Below are 26,128 nucleotides of genomic sequence, written 5' to 3'. Positions count from 1 at the left end.
TGAATATTATTTAAATTCAACTCAAAACTTTTCCGGAAGCTAAAAGTTGTTTTAAAAACAGTTTCAGTCTCTTCCCAAAACGCTTCGGAAGTCTTGAATCCGTTCGAAGAGCGGTGTTGCTGCGGTCCAGGAAGGGTACTAAAATCTTCCCAAAACCCCTTCAAATTCTTGGGAACTGCTCCGTAACGATTGTAGCTGTACAATCGTTACATTTTGGATAGTCTTGATTGTAATTTCAATATAGTTTTCACATTTTTCTTCACTGTCGAGAATCGTTGTTGTTTCAACCTGCGAAAATCGTTCTACTAATTTTCGCGCATTTTCAGTTACTTCGAAACTCCAAGGTCGTGACGTGTCTTTTTTTGAACGAATATTTTGAAAATTACTACGTCACTGCAAATGAACCAGATCCAATTCATTAAATTGAATAATTAACACTGTTAATTTGTCAAAACTGACAATTTTCTCACTCGGCTGCTGCTAATAAAATTTCGTTGTTGACATGCATTTTGACCGCTATTCTGCTCGAATGTCACAATTGGTCTGGGTAACTCTCGATTCACTCGGAAAATAATTTTTTGCCGTGTAAAAATCAATTTCAACAAAACCAAAAGATCATATAAGATATTGAGGCTTGAAGTTATTCTTTTGAATTTCTGCTGGTTCACTTGCAAATTTTCGATTTTTTTGATAGAGAAAACTTTAAGAGATATCAGCAAAAGTAGTACGCAAGCCCTTAAGCAAATTGATAAGCAATTGGAAACAAATTGAGCTGGCTGTATTCGTATATCCACGGAACACGTTTTATGTAAAAATTGCCATTGGCACATAAATAATACTTAAATCATTGATAAGAATTTTAAAATGTTAATTCAAACATTTTCTCAAACTTTGTGCATGATAAGGATTAAAATTTTGCTACAATACTTACAGTACAATCAAAGATCTGGAAAAAATGACAATTATCTCTCAAAACTGCTCTAAAAATTTCTGACCAATCGAGTTTAAACAGCTGTAATTACATAACAAATTATGTAATCATTAATAACACTCCAAACAAGCAAAACCTCTTTTGTTAGCAGCTTATGGATGTTTCCTGTTTGGTCTATTGTCGCTGACCTTATCTCAGCAGTACCTGCTACTTCCTTAATGGAGCAATGACTTCCTAATGGGGCGTCCTCTTTGCGGTATTCATCAGTCCTCGTGGCTAAATGTTGCACTGTCTGGCCGAAAAAGGTTGAGTTACATCCACATGTAAGCTACATCTAACAAAGAATTTTTGCCATGAAAAATAGAGACGAGACCAGCGAGACGCCCTATACTAGGTTAAGATCAACGAGGTTGCACCCAGCTAGGCTGTTTTGGTTAACTAAAGTGGACAAACAAGGCACACCATTTCATTTTGTCCTTTCTTTACCTGGTAGTTCATGTGACCATCGAAAGGAAATTGTGCCATTCGAACAGAATGACCACGAAAACGTACGTCATCAACGAATTTTAACTATACAGTTTCGGCCTACAATGTGTTGGTTTTGACAATTAACGGTCTTATTTACCAAAATGAATAAACTGGGAAGGGTCAGTTTAAACTGACATGGTTATTTTCATTTTTTCAATTTGAGCGTGCATGACACGTAACTAATTTTATTTTCTCAACAGATAAATAGCGAAAATCAGAACAGCGGTTTTCGCTGATCAGAAGTAGACGGACGACAGATATAGAAGACGATTGAACTTACAGTTATCAGTATTCAGAGAAGAGCGTTCGGAGTTGTAATGATTGTGCAGCTGAAATCGTTAAAAAGCAATTCCCGCGAGCCAGTAAAGCTGATGGTAGAAATTTTCACTCTTCCCGATTTCGAGGAAGACGCTTCTTCACGCGGATTCAGGAAACCAGAGAGGTACCGGAGAAAAATTTTAAACAGCTTTTTAAACAACTTTTAGCTTCCTGGAAAAGACTGAATTTTTATCAGACCCATTTCCAGATTATGAGAAGCTAGGATTTGAGGGAAAAGGTCGATCGTTCTCCGATGGATGTGATGATTTTTATCTTTGAACACGAGCAATATTAAGCTATTAATAATGTAGTTTCTCTGTTTTTAGGAGTGTTCTCATGGTCTGGGGATACTGAGACCCAGCCATGAGCTCACTATTTTGCATATAACTTAGTTAATTTGATCGTTTTGGCCTAGAGCCTTTAAGTGGTGATAATTTTGTCGACCCAATGTTACGAAAACCACACCTTGAACTGGGAGATTGTTACATTTAACTTTTTATGGCGCTCCTTGGTGTTATTGTAGACATCATGATTGGCGATACCGTCAACAAAACCACTCCGCGCCGAGCCGTTGTTCTAAATGAGGCCCTTAACCAAGAACCGGAAGAGTGGTTCGGAACAAAGAAGCCCTCCGAAGTCCCCGATTTAGCTTTTTAACTTAGTTAAGACCAAAAAATTATGTATGTAATGGATTTAACTCCACCCTTGTCGGCAACACAGTGCGACAATTAGCCCCGAGTATTGATGAACACCGCAGAGAAGGCTCACAACTAATACATCATTTGCTAGAATGCAGTAAGGGGAAAGGCGGTACTTCTGAGATGAAGTCAGAGATTATAGACCAAACAGGAAACACTTATAAGTTTTTCACACTAGAGGCTTTGCATACTCGTAGGGAAAGGCCGAAAATCAACAAGCGCAATGAGTTTAAGAATTGGGAACTAACGGCTGTTTTGTTGTCCATGTAAATCTTTGCTAAAAGTAAAAAAACGGACATATCAGAAATCAAAAGAAAGGCCCTAAATTAAACGTTATAACACTTAAAAAACCCAAAAAAAAACTTTTAAATCTACAGAAAATGTTTATTATTGAATACTTAATTTATTATTTAATTACAGCAGTTTAATTTGTACAATGTTGTTCATGATGTACAGCTCATGATGTACAAAATGTTCAAAAACGATAAATTAAAATTTCAAAATTCTTATAAGTTTTAATGGTATTTTCTAACCCTTGCTAGCGTTAAACCATTGAACTTCTTTGGAATGATATCGGGAAATTGAATAAACAAAAATGCAGAAACCAAGTAGAACAACAACTGCATCTTGAAGATGCAATAAGATGGTGAAAAAATGAATCGCTAAAAGGACACTAATGCAACTTTAGTTCGCTCAAATTAAATTTGCGGTTTAGAGAAAAAGGGTCAATGACCATTGGCTCATGAATCAGAGTCAATCTCTAGTGCTTCTGTATCTCAATCAGTCGGAGTCAAATCGTGGTTCGCTTAAGACATTGAACTTTAGGATCTTTACAGTATAAAAACTATAACCACAAAAAACCCCTATCCTCCTCCACTCTAGATAGAAAGAGTACACCCCTGGTTTGGTCTCTCAAATCCTAAAACACGCAAGCCCAATTAGAAACAGGGTTGAGACCTCAAGTAATTACTATTAGAAATTTTTTCTGTATTTGATCTATTTAAGACGGATCAACCAACAAACCGCCTTAACTCAACACAGTCAGATGAAATGCATTCAGGTAACTTATTTCAGAGGCTCATGGCATCTAGACAATAAATCTAGATTTTACTACAGTATTGCACTCAATAAAATTACATAAGACTCAAGAAGCTTATAATGGTAAGGCTCAATAAGTTTGATAACTCTCGAGAGTTTTGGGCCTGTCAGGTCTGTTGATTGGAATACTTCCCCAGCCGATCGTGGAATACTTGAATATCGTACCTTGTCGTTGATCTCTCTTTCAGCAACAAGACAAATCTACTCAAGAAAAAAACAGACTCTAACTGCGAATAGCAATTTGGCTCCAGTTTGGTTCCTAGCTTTTTTCCTGCAATTGTCGTTTTGATTTTCTGATATTTGGATATTTCGTTTCAGTCGCTGAAAGAAACTTTAGCATTACAGTGCCAATTTGAAAATTTGCGAAACTCAACCCGAACCAAAAAAATAAACTTCTTTGGCTTAACCAACTGGCACATATGAAAGTAATTTTTGTATGAATTATTTAAAAATATATTCCTAGGTGTGTGTCCAATAATCAATTGGCTCGCAAAAAGTTAGTTGTCAATCTGATAAAGCTATTCAAGTTTTTGTAAGCAGTCAATTCAATCTGTAAAACTTCGAAATATTTCAATTTTTTTCCTGAAACGAATGAATCCGCAAAGTTGAAAGTTCTTTTAAGCAAGGCAATAAAAGGAGGGAATTTTGAAACGTTTCCAAAAGTTTTCGAGATCAAAGTTTTTTTTCCTAGTGGTTCAAGTTATTCTAAACAAACTGTTCGAGCAAAGAAACTTTGAATTTTTTCAAGTTGTTTTGAGAAGGGAATTAGATGGCAAAAATTTTAATTTTCCCATTGGTGATAATCAGCCGGCGCAACTTTTCAAATTAATTCTTAGACCACATCAGTTTGTGTTTTTTTAGTTTTTCTTACAAAATGATTTTTTTTTACAAAAAATTTTCAAGCTGCTAAACTTTCAACTATTCTAAGAATTTTGAGGGAGGGAGTTGGATGATTAGATGATGTTTCAAAATTAGACCCATTCAGCTGATCAAATTGAAAGTACATCATAGACCAAATCGAATCGCGAAAAAATAGTTTATCATAGGCAAGCAACTCAATCTGAGAAACTTTGAAGTATTTCAAGCTATTTTATAGATAAAATGATTCAAAGGAATTATTTTTTCATTGGCAAGCTAATCAAACCATGAAACTTTAAGAACCTTTGAGCTCATTTACGAAACGAATCGAATGGAGAAAAAAAATTAAAAAATTTGATTAAAACGTTGCAAAAAATGAGATATTGAACTATTTCAATTTGTTTCATGGAACGAATCCGTTAGAGAAAACATATGTATTTTTAAGCTGAAATTTTATGTCACAGAGTTTAAAATTTCAAAATATTTTATGAATATGATTGGTTCACGGAAAACCAAATTTTCTAAGAAATCTATTCAAGCTATGGAGTACTTCAAGCTATTTTATAGATAAAATGATTCAAAGGAATTATTTTTTCATTGGCAAGCTAATCAAACCATGAAACTTTAAGAACCTTTGAGCTCATTTACGAAACGAATCGAATGGAGAAAAAAAATTAAAAAATTTGATTAAAACGTTGCAAAAAATGAGATATTGAACTATTTCAATTTGTTTCATGGAACGAATCCGTTAGAGAAAACATATGTATTTTTAAGCTGAAATTTTATGTCACAGAGTTTAAAATTTCAAAATATTTTATGAATATGATTGGTTCACGGAAAACCAAATTTTCTAAGAAATCTATTCAAGCTATGGAATACTTCAAGTTATTGCAAGGATTGAATCGGTTCTCAAAAATCTCAATTTTTTTAAATCAAGATATTCAAGCTATGAAACTTAATCTTTTTTAAGTTAGAGAATGAGTCAGGCCTCAAAAAAAAAGTTTTTCTAACCAAATTAATTCAGCTCTAAGACCTCGATATATTTCAAGTTGTTTCATAGACCGCAAATTGGTTTGCGAAAAGTTTTTCCAACCAGGTATTCAAGATCTTAAAATTTGATAAAAATATAATTATTTCATACACCGCGAACCAATTTACAAAAAAAAAAGAATTTTTCTAAAAAGCAATTTAAGCAATGAAAAATTTTTTAAAAAATTTGCCATAATTTTCAGTATAATTCAACTTGTTAAAAGAGTTTCAAACTTTTTTCAATAATCTAAAGATCAAAGGCGTCAATTTTATTTCGGCCGAACAACTATTGATGACTTTAGCTTCCAAAAGTTTTTTCTTAAAAATTGTGCTCAACATTTTTTTCAGTCATTGCTCTTTATAGACATTAATGTTTTTTCTTCGTTTGTTATATATAGATTATTGTTACTTGAACTAGTCCAAATACACTGAAAAAAGTGACTTCGAGCTGGATAAGTTCAATTATACTTTTTGTATCGTCCTTCATCAATCTTCGGAAAACTTTGTTTCATTATTCCTTCACCATCAGCGAATGAGAACAAGAATTGGGTTCAGAAGCAGAAGACAATTGCTCATTTTACAGCGAATCGTTTCACAAAAAAAAAGACAGTTTCTCTGTGAAAACTAATCAAACAAGAAAACTCTCTAAAATTTCAAAAAAAATTATAGAGCGTATCAGTCAGCATTTTATTAAACTTCTAACGAGCTTAATTTTGAAGCTTTAAAGTTTGAAATAATTTCAATTCGGAGACCGCGGAACGGTGAGCAAAAAGTTAAGGCAGCTTTGAAAGTTTTTTTTTTGGACTGAACTCTTTCGCAAAAAATTAACTTTTCTAAGCAAGCTAATTGAGCAAGAAGCTTCGAAATAATTCAATTAATATTTTACACCGAACTCGCTACGATGGACAATAGCTGGATAAATAGACGGATCAATAAATGACTAGGTGGAGAGATGGCTGTTTTAATGGCTGGGTACATATTGGACTGAATTGATCTCTGGATCAATTGATGCGCAGATAAATGGACCGATTGATTGCTGGAGAGACGGAGTAATGGATTAGGTGGCTGGTTGGAGCGATATATATCTGAAGAGATGGCTGGTAGGACAGATGGACAGTTGCATGGTTGGAAGTTGGGTGGCTAGATGATGCAAAGCGTAATAAATTAATGGTTGTATGGACACATGATAATGCCGCGCTGTATGGATGGTTGGATTGTTGGACGAGGGATAAAAGGATGAATGTATTCATGGCTGGCTGAAAAAATAGATGACTTGAGAACATGTAGATGGATTGAAGGCAGGCTGATTCGATTGATGGACAATGCAAGGCTAGACGGATTGCTGATTGGATAGATAGATGGAGGATAGAGAGCTAGTTAGATGGCGTGGTGGATGGATAAATGGGCAGATGGCTGGACGGATGGATGCACAGATGGCTGGATGAATGTTTTTTTTTGGATGGTTGTAAGAACGTTTGGTTGGATGAACTGATCGGTTGCTGGTTTGTTGGCTGAACGGCTGGATGAATCACCTATTGGAAGAACGGACAAATGAATGATTATGTGATTGATGGCTGACCGGATAGCCGACTGGGTTGATTAACGGGTTTATGAATATGATTGGTTGAAAATATTTTTTGAATATGATTGGTTCACGGAAAACCAAATTTTCTAAGAAATCTATTCAAGCTATGGAATACTTCAAGTTATTGCAAGGATTATATCGGATCTCAAAAATCTCAATTTTTTTAAATCAAGATATTCAAGCTATGAAACTTAAACTTTTTCAAGTTAGAGAATGAGTCAGGCCTCAAAAAAAAGTTTTTCTAACCAAATTAATTCATCTGTAAAACCTCGATATTTTTCAAGTTGTTTCATAGACCGCAAATCGGTTTGCGAAAATTTTTTCCAACCAGGTATTCAGGTAAAATTTGATAAAAATCTAATTATTTCATACACCGCGAACCAATTTACAAAAAAAAAAGAATTTATCTAAAAATCAATTTAAGCAATGAAAATTTTCAAAAAAAAATTGCCAAAATTTTCATTATAATTCAACTTGTTAAAAGAGTTTCAAATTTTTTTCATTAATCTAAAGATCAAAGGCGTCGATTTTATTTCGGCCGAACAACTATTGATGACTTTAGCTTCAAAAGTTTTTTCTTAAAAATTGTGCTGAACGTTTTTTTCAGTCATTGCGTTTTACAGACATCAATGTTTTTTCTTCGTTTGTTATATATAAATTATTGTTACTTGAACTAGTCCAAATACACTGAAAAAAGTGATTTCGAGCTGGATAAGTTCAATTATACTTTTTGTATCTTCCTTCATCAATCTTCGGAAAACTTTGTTTCATTATTCCTTCACCATCAGCGAATGAGAACAAGAATTGGGTTCAGAAGCAGAAGACAATTGCTCATTTTACAGCGAATCGTTTCACAAAAAAAAGACAGTTTCTCTGTGAAAACTAATCAAACAAGAAAACTCTCTAAAATTTCAAAAAAAATTATAGAGCGTATCAGTCAGCATTTTATTAAACTTCTAACGAGCTTAATTTTGAAGCTTTAAAGTTTGAAATAATCAAATTCAATTCGGAGACCGCGGAACGGTGAGCAAAAAGTTAAGGCAGCTTGGAAAGTTTTTTTTTGGACTGAACTCTTTTGCAAAAAATTAACTTTTCTAAGGAAGCTAATTGAGCAAGAAGCTTCGAAATAATTCAATTAATATTTTACACCGAACTCGCTACGATGGACAATAGCTGGATAAATAGACGGATCAATAAATGACTAGGTGGAGAGATGGCTGTATTAATGGCGGCTGAGAAAAGGCAGCTGAATGAACGAATGGGTTGATTAATGAAAACGTAGATGGCTGGATGGGTACCTGAATAGTTGGATGGCTGTATAGATAACTGAAAACTAGACGTTGGGTGGCTAGATGGATATATGGTTAGATGGCTTGCTGGTTAGATGGATGGATAAGGATAGCGTAATGAATCGGTGGCTATGTGTATTTATGCCTGATTATCCACATGTCTGGCGGAAAGGGTAGATCTCTGCCTCTTTGCTCTGCTCTGCATTGCGCTGTATTAGCTTGAACTGTCTTGCTTTGCGTTGCCCTACCCTGCCTTACTCTTTGCGGCGCCCTGCTTTGCGCCGTCCTGCACTGCCCTACCCCGTTTTGCATCTCCTGAACCTGCCCTGCCGTAACTCTTTCAGCCCTGCCAGCCTAGTTTTCGCTGCTGGGCTTTGTCTTAAGCTGCTAAAGCTGCCTTACACTGCCTTGCCCTCCTTGCCTACCCTGCTTAGCCTTGTGCTGAAATACTACATCTTTTTGTGCGCTGCCCTCGCCTTCCGTACTTTGACGTGCCCTGGCTCTTGCTGCCCAACCCAGGCCTTGACCCCCCTCGCCCGACTATGCGTTGCCTTCCGTTCACATATCATGGCCTTGCACCTCATCGCCCGGCCCTGCGCTGCCCTAATCTGTCCTGCACCTCCTCAGACTGCGCTGCCTTGCACTCCCTACTATGGTTTGCCCTTACAAGCCCCTCTTCGCCCTGACCTGCTTTGCGCTTTTAACATTGCCATGTATCTCCTCACCCTCCGCTGCCGTGTCCTGTAACTCCACTCCTCGCCCCGCCCTGCTCTGCCCTTCCTCGATCTGGCGATTTCTACTGGCGTTGTTTTCAGTATCATTCCACGCTTTCTATCATGTCTACTGATTTTTATAGCAAACCGATGCAGAACTTTCTGCATCAAAAAGCAAATCAACTCCATTTCAAAATCAATTATAAACATAGATAAAATTACAGAATTATTCATAGTTTGTTTTGTTTTTAGTTCGAAGAACCTACCGTGTCCACCAGAGTTAAATCTCTAGGAAAACAGAGTAGAAATCGACATCTCCAAGAGTCCTGGACGACTCTCTACGATTCCTGGAGAACTAGATTGAGAAAAACATTGGCATAATAGACTGTTCAGGGAAGAAAATTATACGAACATCAAACTAGTTTTAAAAACTGAAGATTTCAAAAAAATGTATGCAGCTGCTAAATAAAATACACGAAGTTTATGCAACAATAACTGAAAAAATAAATACACAAACGACCAGAAAAAAACTGAAAAAACTGTCAAAAAGGGTTTCACTTTAAATTATGAAGATCAGGTTTACAAGAACAAATTGAAAAACAATTTTTACAGTTGGCATGGTAATTTTTGCTCAAAGCAGCAAAACCTGAAAAACGTTTAAGTAAATCAAAACAAGCTTACTGTTTTGTACGCTGAGACATAACTATAAAAAACTCTAGCTTAAGACAATTACTGAATTGAACCAAAAAATTTTTCTAAATTCTTTCAGTTATCAATTTTCTTAGAAACACAGTAAACACTCATGTTAACACTTAACCTTTTGTTTTGATCAAAAATATAACTGGTTTAATAAATTACTTGATCAGCTTGGTCAGGAGAAAGTCCAGAAGTATAAAATATTCAACATTAAGAAATACATTTTACTTAGAAACGAACAAAGAATCTAAATGGAATCAAAACATGCCAAAACTCTCAAAAAACAGTCAAACGTAAGTTCATACCCGCACCCAGTTTCAAGCGTTAATAATCGATTATATTACAATTTTAGTACTAGTCTCACTAAAATTGGGAAACAATCAATTTTAATCAATTAATAATCGATTATAATCTCTCTTTTTAAATTCAAATTTTAATTAAATTTAATCCATTATAATCGATTATAATCGATTATTTATTCGTCTATTTTTCGATACAGTTACAATCGATTATAATTGATTATAATCCATTATTTTTATTCAAATTTCTGTTTTATTAGTTTGCACAAAAAGCCATTATAATTGATTATAATTGATTATAATCCCTTTTGTTTGTCCATTTTTGTCTTCGAAGTTGCATCTAAATTGCTTATAAATTATGCTTTTTGTGTACGTTGGTTCCTATGAAAAATGAGAAAAATATTTTTAAAGTTTTCCAATTAATTCAAATTTATACGTTTTTTTTTCATTTCTTCCCCATTAGAGTTGTTTTGTGATGCATATTTTAAGCTTTTTTTAAACACCAAAACATCAGCAAATTGATTTAGTTTCATGATTTATTCAGAAAATTTATTTTTCATCTACCGCGAGAGCCTTTCCACTCATATGAAAGGATCTCTATGAAATTTTTGTTTCGCGGTATAACTTTGTGTTCAGATGAACCAAAGTGTTCAAGAGATCTCTCTTTTAGAGATTTTTTATTGACACAAAAAAACAACCCATAAGATATATTTCGAATATAAGAAAATTTCGGCAAAATAAGAGATTACAATCGATTATAATCGATTATAATTGATTTTAAGGGTTTTTAGTAAGAACTATAATCAATTATAATCAATTATAATCGATTATAAGAGATAAAAATCTCTTGGAAAATATCATGATTATAATCAATTATAAATCCCTTAAAGACCTAATTTTGGTAATTATAATCGATTATAATTGTCGAAAAATCATCATAATAATCCGTTATAATCGATTATTTACGCCTAAACTTGGATGCGGGTATTAAACTATTAAATTCAAATTTAGTTAACTTACGGCAGCATTTGAAAATCAAACGGACAAATAAACTGCATAAAATCGTTCAATCTTTTGGAACATTTTTTAAGCTTTTCACTAACAGCAAGGAGTTCAAAAACTCAAAAAAATGTTTCAGTTTTATTTTATCAGTATTTCACACGTTTGAGTTACTCTTGTGTTTGTGTTTTGAAATGTACAAAAAAAAATCTTTCTCAAAAATTGATTAAATCACCGTAAGCTAAAAACATTTTTTTTTCGAGATGAATTGAAGCTACCCTAACAATAAATTTCTAAATAAGTTTCAAATAATGAGCATCAGTATAATTGTTTTAACAATTTCTTCAAGAGATCCCCAAGACAAACTAGTTGTTGGTATTCAGTTCGTCGCTTTGAACAGTGATGCAAAAAACGTAGATAACTGGGGTCTTACACTCTGGACGCTGCTACATATAACAGGCCGAAAGGAAAGATTTGATCCACCGTCATTCCAATTATTTAAGCTAAGTTGGCCCAGACTTATATTACGGTAGTCAACGCAATAGCCCTTGTAATAGAAATTGTAGCCATTTCTTTTTGAAAGGAACGCTTCCATTTTCTTTGGCAATAATTTTCATCCACGGAATGTAGTGCTACTCGTTCAAATTTTAAGTTCACGCAACTATATGCTTTTTGTCGAGCATATCAAACCGTTCAGCGGGTTAAATTTTTGCATGAGCTGGATAAGTAGACCAATCTTAAGAAGACACATCATATGTTCCGGTATCCCGGCAGAATCTAACGAACTCAAAAACCCCACAAAATTTTCTCAGTCTAGCAGAATTCAATTGAAATCCGGTATTGTGAAATAAGAAACCACATTCGCCGTCATTTTCTAGCCTCCCAAGGGTTTTTAAAGTTTCTAGGATGTTATCTCCCATAGTTTTTAGATCTTGAATTTTTTTTTGCGTTTAAGCAGAAACTTCTTTTTAGAGAACAAAAAACTGAAATTTAATCAACAATTATACCATTTAAACCTATGATAGATCAACGAGTTCGTTAAATGATTGTCACCAAGTTATCATTTCCGACTGAATGTAAAAATATCAGCACAGTGTTTATGATTAAGTAGAATCGGTACCTAGATCTGCTCTCTAATACATGAGTAAAAGAAGAACACACAACAAAGTGATTGTGATAATTTTTTGGTTTCTGCCTAATCTTCTAACGTCTGTTCCAGAAAGAACAACCCGGAAAAAACCTAATTGTTAAGTTTTTGTTAAGATTTCTGGCATGGAAAACAAAATTTTTTGACAACTTTGTTCTCAACTTATTCTGATAGCCTGAACAGCTTGGTTTTCAGCAAAAACTGTTAGCTGTTCTCTTAGTATATGAACAGGAAGATCTTGAACTAAAAAAAATCGGCTTAAAAAAATGGGAACACTGAACAGAAGGGCGCAGTCTTCTCATTTTTTGATAGGTTGCAATTTTTTGTTCAGTTGATTAATTGAAACATTCGAAAGATAGCTGCTCAATTTTTATTAACTAGTTTTGAATCAACTTGAAAAAATCAATAGAAAAATATGGGCTTTGATTAAGTAAATGAGCATATATTTTAGGTTCTTTTCCTTAAATACAAGCTTGAGTTTATCGAAAAGTAAATAAGGAATGCAAGGGTACTGATTGTCGACACTGTGAATACCAACAGTTTAGTGTAGTCTTGAACAATGCATCAAAGAACAGTAGAATTAAAACGTTCTATAAAGTCAAGATTTCTCAGATATTCAAAAATTCCAGCCGGTAGGGGTTTTATGGTTGTTGATATGTTGATCTTTCTTTGACGCCTTTTTGTTTTTTCATCTAGAATCAAAAGAATTTGAGCATGTGACAATTTTGTTTCTGAAATTCCATTATATAAATAAAGGAAGCCATTTTCCAGAAAACATCCCTTTAGAACAAAATCAAACTGCAAATAGGGAATTCTTCAAAACTTAACTAGACTTCAACTAGATTTCAAAAAAATTTGCTAGGCAATTTATCCTTCAAAACCTTCTTTTTAAAGTAAAACAATCTTACATAAAGGCCAATTGGAAATGAAACTGTTTGAACTTGCGTAAGGCAATATTGAACTTCAGTTGACTGTGGGTAACGCACAAATGTTACAGATGAGTCAGGTCTGTGATGATGTCTTGCAATGGGCTCTGGCATCTTATTATCTATACGTTTTCAGTTTATTCCAAAGATTTGAGGGTAAAATCCTAAAACTTATCCTTTAAACTTTGCATGTTATTGACGTAACTACCAAACACAGATTTTGGACGAACTGTTTTTCAAAACTTTTAGATTAGTCTGAACAAAACGCAACCGCTGGTTTTCTAGTGCAGCAAACGCAAAACATAAAAATATCTGGATTAGCTGCTCCGCTGTTAGTAAATTCATTACTTTCACCTGGATGGTATCATTGCGGTAACATTGAATTTTCAAAAACCTGAGAGTTTTACAGGTCTTTCTTTCAACTCTTAGCCAAAATCAAATTCTGTCCAATGAAAAACGAAGATAACTCCAAGACTCCAACAGACTGTTCCCAATAGAAAAACAACGTCAACGACAGAAAATTGTATGACCAATAAGTATCTCCTATCTCACACATAACACCACTTCTTTTTCAAATGACAATATCAATTGATGAAGGTAAATCGCCAACCAGCCCAGCGAGCTTATTTAAAAATGCGCTATGTATCCTGTTAAGCTCCTCTTAGTTTTTTTCTGGTACTTAAGACGATGTTTTTTTTCTGACTACAGTTTAACCGAGTTCAAAAATTTGAAAAAATGTTTGACACAGGGATTACCTTCTCAAAGAAAAAACTAAAAAGATAATGTCCTGCTGCATGACAAAATCTTTAAACAAGTAGTTTTTATTAAATGTGAATCCATTCAATCATAAAATTAGAATAACCTGAAATTTTCGTTGGAAACAATTCAGTTGAGCATACTCTACAACAGAGAAGTTTTTTGGCCAATGCAAGAATTAAATTAGTCTTTTTGCACTTTCCATTTTTTATCTGGTTCATGCAGAAAGAAATACAAGAAACAGGAACTTTAATTCTTTAACAGAAATGGTCCGAGATGCATTGCTCAACTCTCTTGGCCTTATCAGAAAACTTTGCTTCTTTCGTCTTCACCGAGCGATAAGTTTTTCAATCTATCCGGCAATGTGGGCAGTTCAATCGATTGAAGTTCTCCAATACAGCATTTAGTTGGAGTTCCAAAATGAAATTTTGCGGCATAACAATGCTGACAGACTTTTGATCTCAAAATTGAAGTGAGCGTCGGTTTCAACAAAAAATGGTATCATACAATTGAAAAAAAATTTCAAAACTCCGACAAAAATTTATTTTTTTTTGTAATAAAAAAAATTTAATGTTTCGTTCAAAAACTTAGATGGAACTGAATATAAATTTCGAAAATTTAATCCTTGATCAAAACTGCATGCGCACTCCGGAAACCAGATGATCAAGGGAGCAAAAAACGTTATCAAATCTTGATCAAAAGTAATGCAAAAACTACTATGCCTGGAATCTTGCACTCTGCACGCTGCTACGTATAACTGGCCATATAGAACAAGTTGGTCCCACAATCACTCCAATTTGTTAACCTAAGTTTGGCCCCGATTTTGTATTATGATCAACGTCATTATTATAGAAAATGTAGCCATTTCTTTTCGAATCGAACGTTTCAACTTGTTCGAATTTTAAGTTCGTGCTTTATCTGTTTTTGCCGTGCCTATCAACTATTGTGAGTCTCACACCGCTACACAGGCCGATCTGCTCGTCAAATTTTGGTTTGAGCATGATATGGAGACGAATCTTAAGAAGACACTTGAGTTGTTCCAGTATTCTGGCAGGTTCTAACAAACTCAAAATTCCACAAAGTTTTCTCAGTCATGCAGAATTCAATGAAACAGTTTATCCCTTTCGCCGTCATTTTCCAGCCTGCCTAACTTTTTAAAAGTGTCTAGGAGATTGACTCCCATCATTGTTAGATCTTGAAAAGATTTCTTGCGTTTAAGCAGAAATACAGATTTTTATAGAACAAAAACCTTAAAGTTTAATCAACAATAATATCATTGAAACCTATGATATATCAACGAGTTCATCAAACCATTGCCACCAAGTTATCATTTCCAAATCAATGTATGAACATCAGCACAGTGGTTATGATTAGTAAAGTTTGCACATATTACATTTCTCAAATACAATAGTAAAAAGCGAACACACAACCAAGTGATTTTGGTGATCTTTTTGGTTTTTGCCAAAATTTTTGACGCCTGTTCTAGAAACAACAAATCACAAAAAGAAAAAAATTTTAGGTTACTTTTTAGATTTCTGGCATAAAAAACACAAATTTTGACAACTCTGTTTTCACCTTGATCTGATAACCTCAACAGCTTGATGTTCAGCAAAAACTATTAGCTGCTCTCTTAGCATATGATCAAGAAGAGCTTGAACTAAAGAAATCAGTTGAAAGAAATCGAAACAGTGAACAGACGGGCACAGTCTTCTCAATTTCTGATAGGTTGCATTTCTGTCAACCTCTTCATCAATCAATCGAAAAAAAACTGGTCTACAGTTCCCTTGAAACACACTTTTTCGAAGATAAATAATTGAAACATTCGACTTATAGTTATGTTATGATTAGTTTTTAATCATCTTGAAAAATCAAAAGAGAGTTATGGACTTTAATTAAGTACATGAGTAATAAAATAAATAAGGACTGCAGGGTATGAATTGTCCAAAAAGTATGAATCCCAACAATTGAGAGTAGTCTCGCAAAAAACTGTTTTGGCAGAAAACTCTTTGAAAATTTGCTATTTACCAAGCTTGGTGATTTTGTCCAGTTAATCGCAATTTCTTTGAACCATGCATCTAAGGACAAGAGAATTTAAGGGTTCCTTAGCGTCAAATATTTTCAGGCAATTATACAGTTCAGCCGTTAGCGGTTTTTAGGTTGTTGATATGTCATCTTTCCTTGAGGCATTTTTTTTTCATTTCTCTGATTTAGAGTCAAAATAATTTGAGCGAGCGACAACCTATTTTTCTGGAAATCGATACCATGAAGAAAAGCAGCCATTTTTGAAAAAATATCTATTTAGAACAAAATCAATCTGCAAGTATTAAAAATTTGGTAAGTTTTCAACGAAGTTTTTTCCCAAAAAAAATCAAAAAAATTGCCTTTTGAAGCAATTTATCCTTCAAAACTTTCTTTTTAAGATAAACAATCTTACAGAAACGCAAATTGGAGATGGAACTGTTTGAACATAGGTCAAACGATTTTGAAATTCAGTTAACAGCAGGTAACAGGCAAATGTCACAAACAAGTCAGGTCTGTGATAATGTCTTGCAACTGCTCCTGCATCTTATTACCTACGAGTTTTCTGTTTATTTACAAGGTTTTAGGATTTTTATTTAGGAATTCTTAAAACCCATTCTACTAGCTCTGCATGATATCGACGGTAACTATTTGGTACCGGTTTTTAGACAGATTACTTTTCACCGCGCTATAAAAATTGCTATAAAAATTTGACCGCAAAATATTTTGAATGAGTTGTGCAGAACGAAACCACTGGTTTTCTACTGAAGCAACTGCAAAGCATAGAAATATCTGGATCAACCGCTCTGCTGTAGAAAAAATTTCATGATTTTGAACTGGTCGTTCTTCAATGCTGTAACAGTGATACTTCAATAACCTGGGAAGTTCACAGATCTTTCTTTCAAGTTTTAGACAACATCGAATTATATCCAATGAAAAACAAAGATAACTCCAAGACTCCAACAGACTGTTCTCAATAGAAAAACTAAGTCAGCGACAGAAAATTGTATGACCAATGAGTATCTCCTATCTCACACATAACGCCACTTCTTTTTCAAATCACAATATCAATTGATGAAGGTAAATCGCCAACCAGCACAGCGAGCTTATTAAAAAATGCGCTGTGTATCTTGTTGAGCTCACCTTAGTTTTTTTTTTGCTGGTACTTAAGACTATGTTTTTTTCTGACTACAGTTTAACCGAGTACAAAAATTTGAAAAAAAACTTTTACACAGGGATTATCTTGTCACAGAAAAACCTTTGAAAATAATATCCTGCTGCATAAAAAAATTATTAAACTTGTAATTTTTCCTAAATTTGAATCCGTTCAAACACAAAACTAATTAACCTGGAAGTTTTGCTTGAACTAAATCAGTTGAGCATTCTCTACAACAGAAAAGTTTCTTTGGCAGATTCATGAAATCTATTAGTCTTTTTGAATTTAACATTTTTGAATCTGGTTCATGCTGTAAGAATTGCAAGAAACAGGAAAATCGATTCTATTAGCAGAAACGGTCGAAGAAAACAATGTGTTTTACCTTTAAATATAAACTAGTCTTATCATTATTCAAAAACATTAGATTATTTTTTCACAACTAGACAACCTGAATGAACTGTACAAGGGCTCTGGGAGAAAAGAGTAGTGCGACTTTTGTTGGTAATTCTAACTTATAACGATGCAAGACAAAACACATTGCTCGATTATTTTCAATATTATCAGAATGTTTTGATTTTTTCGTCATCGCCGAATCATAAGTTTTTCAATCTATCCGGCCAAGTGGGCTGTTCGATCAATTATACACAGACCTTAGTTGGAATTTCAAAATGAAAGTTTAAGGCATAACAACATTGATAATTATTTGACATCAAATTTGAAACTCCGTTTCAACAAAAAATGATGTCATACAATTGAGAACATTTTTCAAAAGCCTAACAAAAAAAATTGATTTTATTTTCATTTTTTTAGACAAAAAATTTTAAATTAATTCGATCGAAAACAATATTAGAACTGAAAATCAATATTGGAAGCTAAATTGATGATCAAAACTGCATGCACACCCAGGAAACCCAATGTTCATAGGAGCAAAAAACGTTATCGAATCATGATTAGAAAAAAAAGCTATTACTGCGTGTCGTTTTTGTAATGGCCGTAGAAACGAATCGTATTCAACATTACATGTTACCGTATGATTGAGATGATTTGTCAAAACTAAAAACAAAAATCCGAACTTTGAAAAACAATGAAAAAATCAAGGGAAAAATTTTTCTCCGAAACTAAGAGGGTACCAATTATCGGTTTCGAATGCTTAAATCAAAATCTTTAATGATTATCAAATCAAAAAGCAAAAAAATTTTGAGAGAAAAAGATTTGACAAGTTTTTATCAAATTAACGAGTTTAGAAAATTAAATGTAAACCGAAAACAAGTTAATTTCTCGAAACTGATCGAATAACCATAGGATTCTCTAATCTGCAATCATTTGAATCTGCTCATCGATCGAAATAATGAAAAGAACCGAGATAAAGCTTTATATTTCTCTTATGCGCTCCAAAATTTTCATAAAATTCTTAAATTAACTAATTTGTAGCAATCAAATACTTATTTTAGCGAAAATAGAGTAACTGTCAAATGAGTTGTCAACTAATCAGAACTTCCTTTCGCAAATTTTGATCAACCTAAAAAGTCATCCACGAATCATGTTTAGACCTCTACAGCCAAAAAGAAGATTATCAAAACATATAGAGATAAACACCAGCGCAAATTATTCAAACCATAGATTTGAGAAACAAAAAAAACCTAATGGATCAACAAGTGAAAGATATCGCCCTTTCCAATTTTCGAAGACGCTCTAAGAACTTGTTATAAGGGTCAAGCATAACTGCTCGTGTTAGAGCTGAAACCCCTCCCAATTGACACCATTGCACTCTCTTACGGGGGAGTTACTACCGAGAAAAAAACTATCTCAAGAGATATGATGTACGTAAAATAAAATGGATAATTTTGCAAACCAGAACATCCAGTGTAGTTAAAAAAAACGTTTTCGAATCCTGGTGGACTTTTTTGTAAGCTCGAGGAGCTAACTGATTTTATAACCATTAAATTCAATCCAGAAATTATTGTAATATTTGAAACATGCTCATTTTAAATAATGATGGTGCTTATTTGATATTTGACGCTTATTACAAACTGATGAACAAAAATTAGGGCATAAGGGATGGTTTCCAGGCGCTAAAGATAAACTCAATGACGAAAGATATCAAAGCAACGAGTTTCTCTTCTTGAAATAAAACTCAATATAGTTGCGTCCACTAATCTGTTATTTTCGTGCTTAAAAGCTCCTTTGAAAGGTCAGTTAGTCGAATACCTAAAAAGGAAGCGTCCCTTTTTCTGACGCGTTCATCATCTGCGAAATGCTCATCTGTGAAATGAAAACCAGCTACTAATTAATGAAATTCTCACCAAAAATTGATGTTCTTTAAGCTGAAAATGATACGTGTAGAAGCAGCTTGTTTTTGTCCATCTTATTTTGCTTTCAAAAAAATCGAAAAGTTTCTCAGTTCTGGTTAATTTCACTAATTTTCCAAGTTTTTCAAACACTTCATGTTCCGTTTTTTGAGAACTTGATTAATTGGCGTTAACGCTCATCTAGTTTCCTGTAATAAATTGTTCTTTTTTTTTCAAAATTTGAAGTCGATTCCGTAACAGACCTTGGATCTTTTTAATGAACAAAAATTTCCAACCGTTTTTTTTTTCAATTTTTAAATTTCGTTCGAATCACGACTGAAAGGTCTTTAAAGTTACGTATCACGTACCTCTCTCCAATGATTACTTGTGGTAGCTAATTTTGCGTGGAAAATAAAAATAAATAAAAACATTAAAACAAAAACACACTCTAAAACAAATTCCTCGCAATTTTTCAAATGATCGGAACAATCACTCTCATAGTAACAAATAGTGTAATTAAAAGTAATAAATGTAATTAAAAGTAGTGAGAAAATCATAACTCAATCATAAACAAAAAAAATCTTGTCGATAATAGCATTTAAATACCTGAAGAACTTCCTAATTTTATTTTCTATGTTATCAGTTTGAATACTTCGTCCACTCAGGTTTCTTTCTCTAAAAAAATTATGCTATGGTTTAGTAGGCAATCAACGCCGTTTTGCTGGCTCAAGACATGCTGTTAATTTGCATGATGCATTCAGCTGATTTTTGACTTCTTTGATCTCTTTCACTTGATACTAAAAATTGTGGCAGTGGCGTATAAAATCAATTCTGATTGTGTTTCACCACAAAAATCATTTATATAAATGATGAGCAATAAGTTCTAAAATTGAACTTCAAAGAATACTGACGCTCACGTTTTGTGCACTAGATTTGCTTTTACTTATGAAAGTGTAATGCCTTTTCTTTTGGCTTATTGTTTCGTATAACTTTGCTCCCAAGCCTTAGTTATAACATTCAACCCAGAAGCTAAGCATCGGTAATTCAAAAACCGTTCCCAAAACAGATCGAGTTTCCAAGATGTCTTTTGGCCCGTATTTTTGAGTTATTTGTGTTGTTACTGCTGTTAATGATAAGTCAATTTTAAGTGCTCTATAGTAATACTGTTTGAATTACTATTATTTTTAAATTTCGTTTCTATTCCAAATCCATTTCCAATTTAATGGGAGTAACCATTCCCACGTCGTCGTGTTATTTTGTAAAAAATGAAAAGGAACACAGAGGCGAAGGGGAGCTTCGCATCACTTAAGAAACAAAATAAGTGAAATAAAAGAAAATTGAAAAAAAAAACTGGATATAAGTCGAAACAATACTTGAAAAAACCAATAACTTTTGTTTTGGAAAAATGAAAAAATCAATTTCATATAAGCAGACGAGAAACACAACAAGCATTAAACAAGTTTTTAGTATCAAGTTTTTAGTTCTTAAACGGATACAAAGATAAGCCAAAATCAGTTAGGCCCAAATTACAAAAAAAAAACAGAAGATCAGCCAAAATCATTTAGGCTAAAATTACGAAATCATAGCGAACAGACAGTTGGAAAAGAGTCAATGAACGCAATTAAACAGAAAAAAGATGCCTTTAAATGATGCCTTTAGCAAAGGAAATGAACTGAAAAAGAAATCGAAAACCAAACCGCAACAAATTGAATCAAATTTTAAAACTTTTACTGAAAAAAAAAATCAACAGGACTCACTACGTTCATTACTCTTAACTCCGGGTTAGGTCTCCGGGATGGTTGACTAAATCAACTGAAGAAAAAAAACTCATCAAGTTTTGAAGAAAAAAAACATTTTGAGGCCAAATGCAACTGAAAAAAAAATGAAACAATCATCGCGACCTATATAAGCGTCTAAACTACATTCATACGAATGAAAAATGAAAAAACAGAGGGCAATTCAAGCCAAAAAACAATAAAAACTCATCTAGTGAACATACGCCACCGATAGCATAAGTTGAACGAACCAAAAAAGCATAAGTTTGTTCTCGTCGTCATTTTCAAAACCAGATCTAATTTTGCATGAAGAAGTGTAGAGCGTCACTCGAGCTTGGCTTTTCAGCAAAAAATTAAGCGATAATGACAATTACGTTTCCTTAAGCTATTCATTTAAGTATACTAAGGGCAATGGTCGCCGTAGAACAATACTTTTGTTGTAGTGCCGATGTTAATAGAGCCCCAGAAGAAGGCCTCTGGCTAAAAATGAATTACTTGTTGTACTGCTTATTGATTTCTTTTGATATGCTATTTTAAGTTGAAAAAAATATAAGTTTGAGAACAGAAAAAGGAAAAAAAAACACTGAAAAACAGAGAAATTTCACATCTAATACAACATTTTTATTATGCTGATTTAATTTGGAAGAAAAAATGTGGACACCAAAAAAATGAAAAACAAAAAGTGAAGAAATTGTAATGCTTAGTTATTGCATATTATTGTAACTCTTCAAATGAACACAAATATTATTGCACGGAAACAAAGTGGAGCTTCGCATCACTTGCGATTCCCACAAAATAGCATTGCAAGCTAGCAGCCAGGAAAGGAAAAGAGCCACTTTGTCCAAAGAAAGCGGTAAAATTTTGGAAGAACCCACAACTGAAAAACTTTTATAAAGTTGTCTAGAATGATGTTCTATTTGCGGCAAACACGTCCAGAAATACATTCGACGGCGTTTAATGAAAATTCAAAAACAATTCTCGTGCGAAATCTTGGAACTTCAAATTCTATTCTAAGATTTTTAAGGTTCGTGCGATCCGGCAAAATATCCGCAGAAAAATAATAATCCATCTTTTTGTGAAACGGAATACTCCCCGTTTGAAAAGGCAGGACCTTTGCCGTCTCAAGCGTGTTCGTTATTTTCTGTACCGGAGACACTTGGAAATTTGAATTCATTATGAACCAAGATACCAAGTGATTCTGTTAAACAAGTTGTTAACCCGAAAAAAGTATATAATTTGATAACGCTTGCTAATCTCAAGCGTAATAATACCATTTAAAAAAGCAAGTAAAAAATTAAAATGAAAACATAGCCAACAGACAGTTGGAAAAGAAGTCAATGAAGGCGAGCAAACAGAAAGACCGACTTGTTTTTTGTTAAAAAACTCAACTTTCGATTTTTGAAGAAATAGATGGTCTTTGAACTCTTTGAGTTTCTAAACAATTTACGATTGACGCTTTTTGATAAAATCAACCCAATTTGAGATAACTGGATAAATAGTTCATTTGTTTTGAGCTGGGAAATCTAATATTTAAATATCATTTTCGAAATTAGAAGTCAATGACGTTTTTCGAGACGTTAGCTGTTCGATAGTGGAATTGGCCTGAGTAAATTGAATTGAAAAAAATCAAACTTCAAATCGTGAAAACGTTAACTTGCGACAGACCTTTTCCAGGAAAAAAAGGAAAACCATCACGATCTATATAAAAAAACTCACCTACGTTCATCGCCTCTAAAAATGTCCAACTACGGGATCAGAACCGATGACCTCTGGATTACGGAGCCTTTGTTTTCTTGGTTGATCAAAGTGTCTAGCTGCCATATAAAATTTACACGACTCATTAAAAACACAGATTTCCATAAAAAGTGGATAAAACACCTGCAACTTAATCGCTCTCCAGTGAGATTGAGCACAAACTTTTGCCATTTTGTTTGAAACATTTAACGTATAATATGTGAAAAGCGTTTGCTTGTTTGTTTACGTTTGTTTCTCAGTTGAAAAACTGAGAAAATCTCAACTAGCTAACTAGACGATGAGTATAAAACAGGGTTTGCGGTAGAAAAATAGGTTTTGAATTTAAAATGCGCTCAGCGTAGCAACAATTGTGAATAATGTTTATGCATATCAAAAACTATTTTGAGCATTGACAAAATATAAATCACATCAATCTATAGCAGTCCATTCAAATTTATCATTTATTAATATTAATCGAACATTACTAAATTTATACTTCTTCATAATGGCTATGTTCGTGATTCACTTCTCATTAACACAAGTTTGACGTTTTCACGCATTTTTCTACAATATTCTCGAGTATTTCATCGGCTGACAAATCAACTCGATTTATTATTAAGCCGAAGATTAATTTTGTCCAGGAAAGATTTGGGTTAAGACGAGTTTAAAATAGAGCACCAAATTTTAAAGAAATACAAATTTCAGTTTAACTTTTTAGTGAAAACTCATTTAAATAGTTCATTTAACTACTAAACCAAATTACAATCAATATTAAGACATAACGCTTTCTTTTCAAGTGCAAAAACATCACATCACTCAAATTTTATATCATCACACTCACAAAGCTAATGACTTTTTAACGTTATCTAATCAAATAAATTGTAGAATTCAACCAATTATATTGATGATGCTTTTCTAATGCATCAAAGATAAACTACTAAGCCTTCCGCCGTGAAGTAAATCTTGATAACATTTTTGTTCACTTATTATAGAGTAAAAAATTGATGATCAGATAAATTCAAGATGATGAAAACTCCAAATCAGAACGTATAATTTTCTGTTAATTTAGGGCTTTTTTCAACTCTAAATTTTTAAAACAATTTGACCATGTTTCTTTCACATTTTTGCCATATATAGTATTAAATCATCATCAATAAAAAAAATCGAATTCGACTCACAGATTTCCTACGCCATTACTCGTGAATAAACACTATTATACTCGTTAAATTGAATCTACTCAAAATAATCAAACCGTCATTTCAACTCAGCTTATGAATAAATTTCGAGAAGTCTAAACTCCTATTTTCATATGTGGCGTAGAATTTAAAACCCGCAACGTGTCAGAATTAGGTTGAATAACAATTGTTGCGGGAAAAACTTTGTATTGAAGCTAAGAGTTGATTACGGCGATAAACTTCGATGTTTCGAAAGACGGCGATTTATGAAAAGACTGCGAGACTATTTGAAATAGATCCAATTATTTTTTGGGGTTTCGAGGTTCTGGTGTCCTAAATTAACTTGGGACACACTTAAAATAGGAGGGGAGTTTCACTTCAAGTGAACTTGAGAATGCCTTTTCTTGTGAGGAGAGAGGGTAGAAATATACGACTTCGTATAACTGAAAAAATGTATGAAAATTGCACAAGTTATCTGCACCCACCACGTATAAAGTTGAAAGACTCAAAACTAGCACAATTGAGAAACAGTAAACCAAACTTCAAGAAAATAGCACAATAAATAAGTCTGAAGATAAGTCTGTTTTATCTATTCACCATGTAGGAAAATTTTTAATAGAGTTTTTCTACTTCTTATGTGATACATGTTTTTTTTATTTGATTCCAGTGAAAAATAATTCACCAAATTTTAGAATCATAAAAACTAATTTCTTAAACTTTCTCCAGGCGACATATTATACAAATCACACTAACACTTGACCTCTTGATCTTCCCAAATTACTCTTTTAACAAAAATAATTTTATTTTATACTTTTAGCATAGCATATTTTAGTTCCACTTTAATCTAACTCCCATATAACCCAGTTTAAGACAGACCTTTCGAGTTTTCTAGCCTTCCGAAATTTCACAGAAGCAAAAATTTTTCTTTTAATTTTGGGGTCAGCTTCGAGACGTTGTCACTTGATGGTCACCTTTTCTACTTTTCGAGCCGCTGCCCGAATTGAAACTCCTGCTTAAACTCGGAGGTTCCGGGCTACTAAGAATTCCATGTCTTACCGAGTGAGGTAAAGACATTGATAAATGGGTATCCTCATTGAAACTCGATACATATTGGTTATCCACAGTTTGACGTGGTTGCGGGGATAAACTCCCCCCACCTCTGGCGCGACGCACCGAAGGGAAAGGGAGACGCAGCGAAGCTCCTGTAGTTCCTCCTCCCGATGGCGTGACATTTGGATTCGACGGCGGCAACGCCACGAAATTACTACTTTGAAGTGACATAACTCCCGGTGTAATTAGCGATGATTTCAAAAATCCCCTTTTTGTTGCTGCCTTTTCGTACTTTTCACTAGAAGCTGCTGCTTCTCCTGTTGATATTTTTGCTGATTCTGGAGTGGTTTTTGCTGTTTTGTGCTGGTGAGGTAATGCTGTTGTTATTTTCTTAGGTGTTGTTGATTTTGAAGTCTGATTCGGTGATTCTGAAGTGGAATTTGTGCTGTTAAGTGTAGTGGGCGGTGAATTATTCGACGTTTTAGCCCACAAAATATTTGCGGTGTGTCGTTGATAGGCGAAGAGGTGTTTCTTATTTTCAACCACTAGTTTGGCTTTCACTTCTTGGGGACATTGGTTGTCGTCTATTTTGGTTCCTGTGAAAACAAAAATCAAGTTAATTAACTTCAAAATTACGCCTTCCGGAGTTTGCCTTCCTTTTAACCAAGGAAATGAACTGAACTTGAAAAATCAAAAGTCAAAGCTCGGTAAAAATGAGCTTGAGCAAATTTAGACTTTTCCTTAAGAAAATCATAATTTTCTATAAAAAAAGTCTGAACTACGTTGATCGACTCTTAAAAAAGAACTTACTCTCTCCCTCTATCACGACATAGAGTCCAAAGTCCTCTGGGTTGTGGGATATCTTGAGTTTGTGGGCGACCATGGCACACACATCAAACGCACTCATCGAGGGTGGCACTGGCAGCAGTTTACTGATTATAGTTTCTGTCTTCTCATCCGGAAAGACTACTTTAAGAAACCCTGAAAACACAAATAGCCATATAAAATAACCTTATAAGTTAACATTTTGATTTAGTTATGATTACATCGGACGAAAAAGA

The 26,128-nt window shown here is 33.7% G+C and overlaps 1 protein-coding gene across 1 annotated transcript in view; it reads right to left on the bottom strand.

Moving 5' to 3' along the window:
• Positions 1-23,157: 23,157 nt before the first annotated feature.
• The window catches only part of LOC134854949 (uncharacterized), a 33,041-nt gene continuing 30,070 nt past the window's right edge, over positions 23,158-26,128 (bottom strand). The window contains exons 17-18 of the mRNA XM_063871330.1: positions 25,878-26,048; positions 23,158-25,663 (exon numbers count right to left, since the gene is read on the bottom strand). Coding sequence (XP_063727400.1) covers positions 24,957-25,663; positions 25,878-26,048 — 878 coding nt within the window. The 3' untranslated portion in view covers positions 23,158-24,956. The remainder of the gene's footprint in view (positions 25,664-25,877; positions 26,049-26,128) is intronic.

Source organism: Symsagittifera roscoffensis, chromosome 10 (assembly GCF_963678635.1).
Source record: "Symsagittifera roscoffensis chromosome 10, txSymRosc1.1, whole genome shotgun sequence".
Classification (NCBI taxonomy): Eukaryota; Metazoa; Xenacoelomorpha; order Acoela; family Convolutidae; genus Symsagittifera; species Symsagittifera roscoffensis.
Note: the sequence above shows the minus strand (reverse complement) of the source record. Positions and strands in the feature narration are given on the sequence as shown.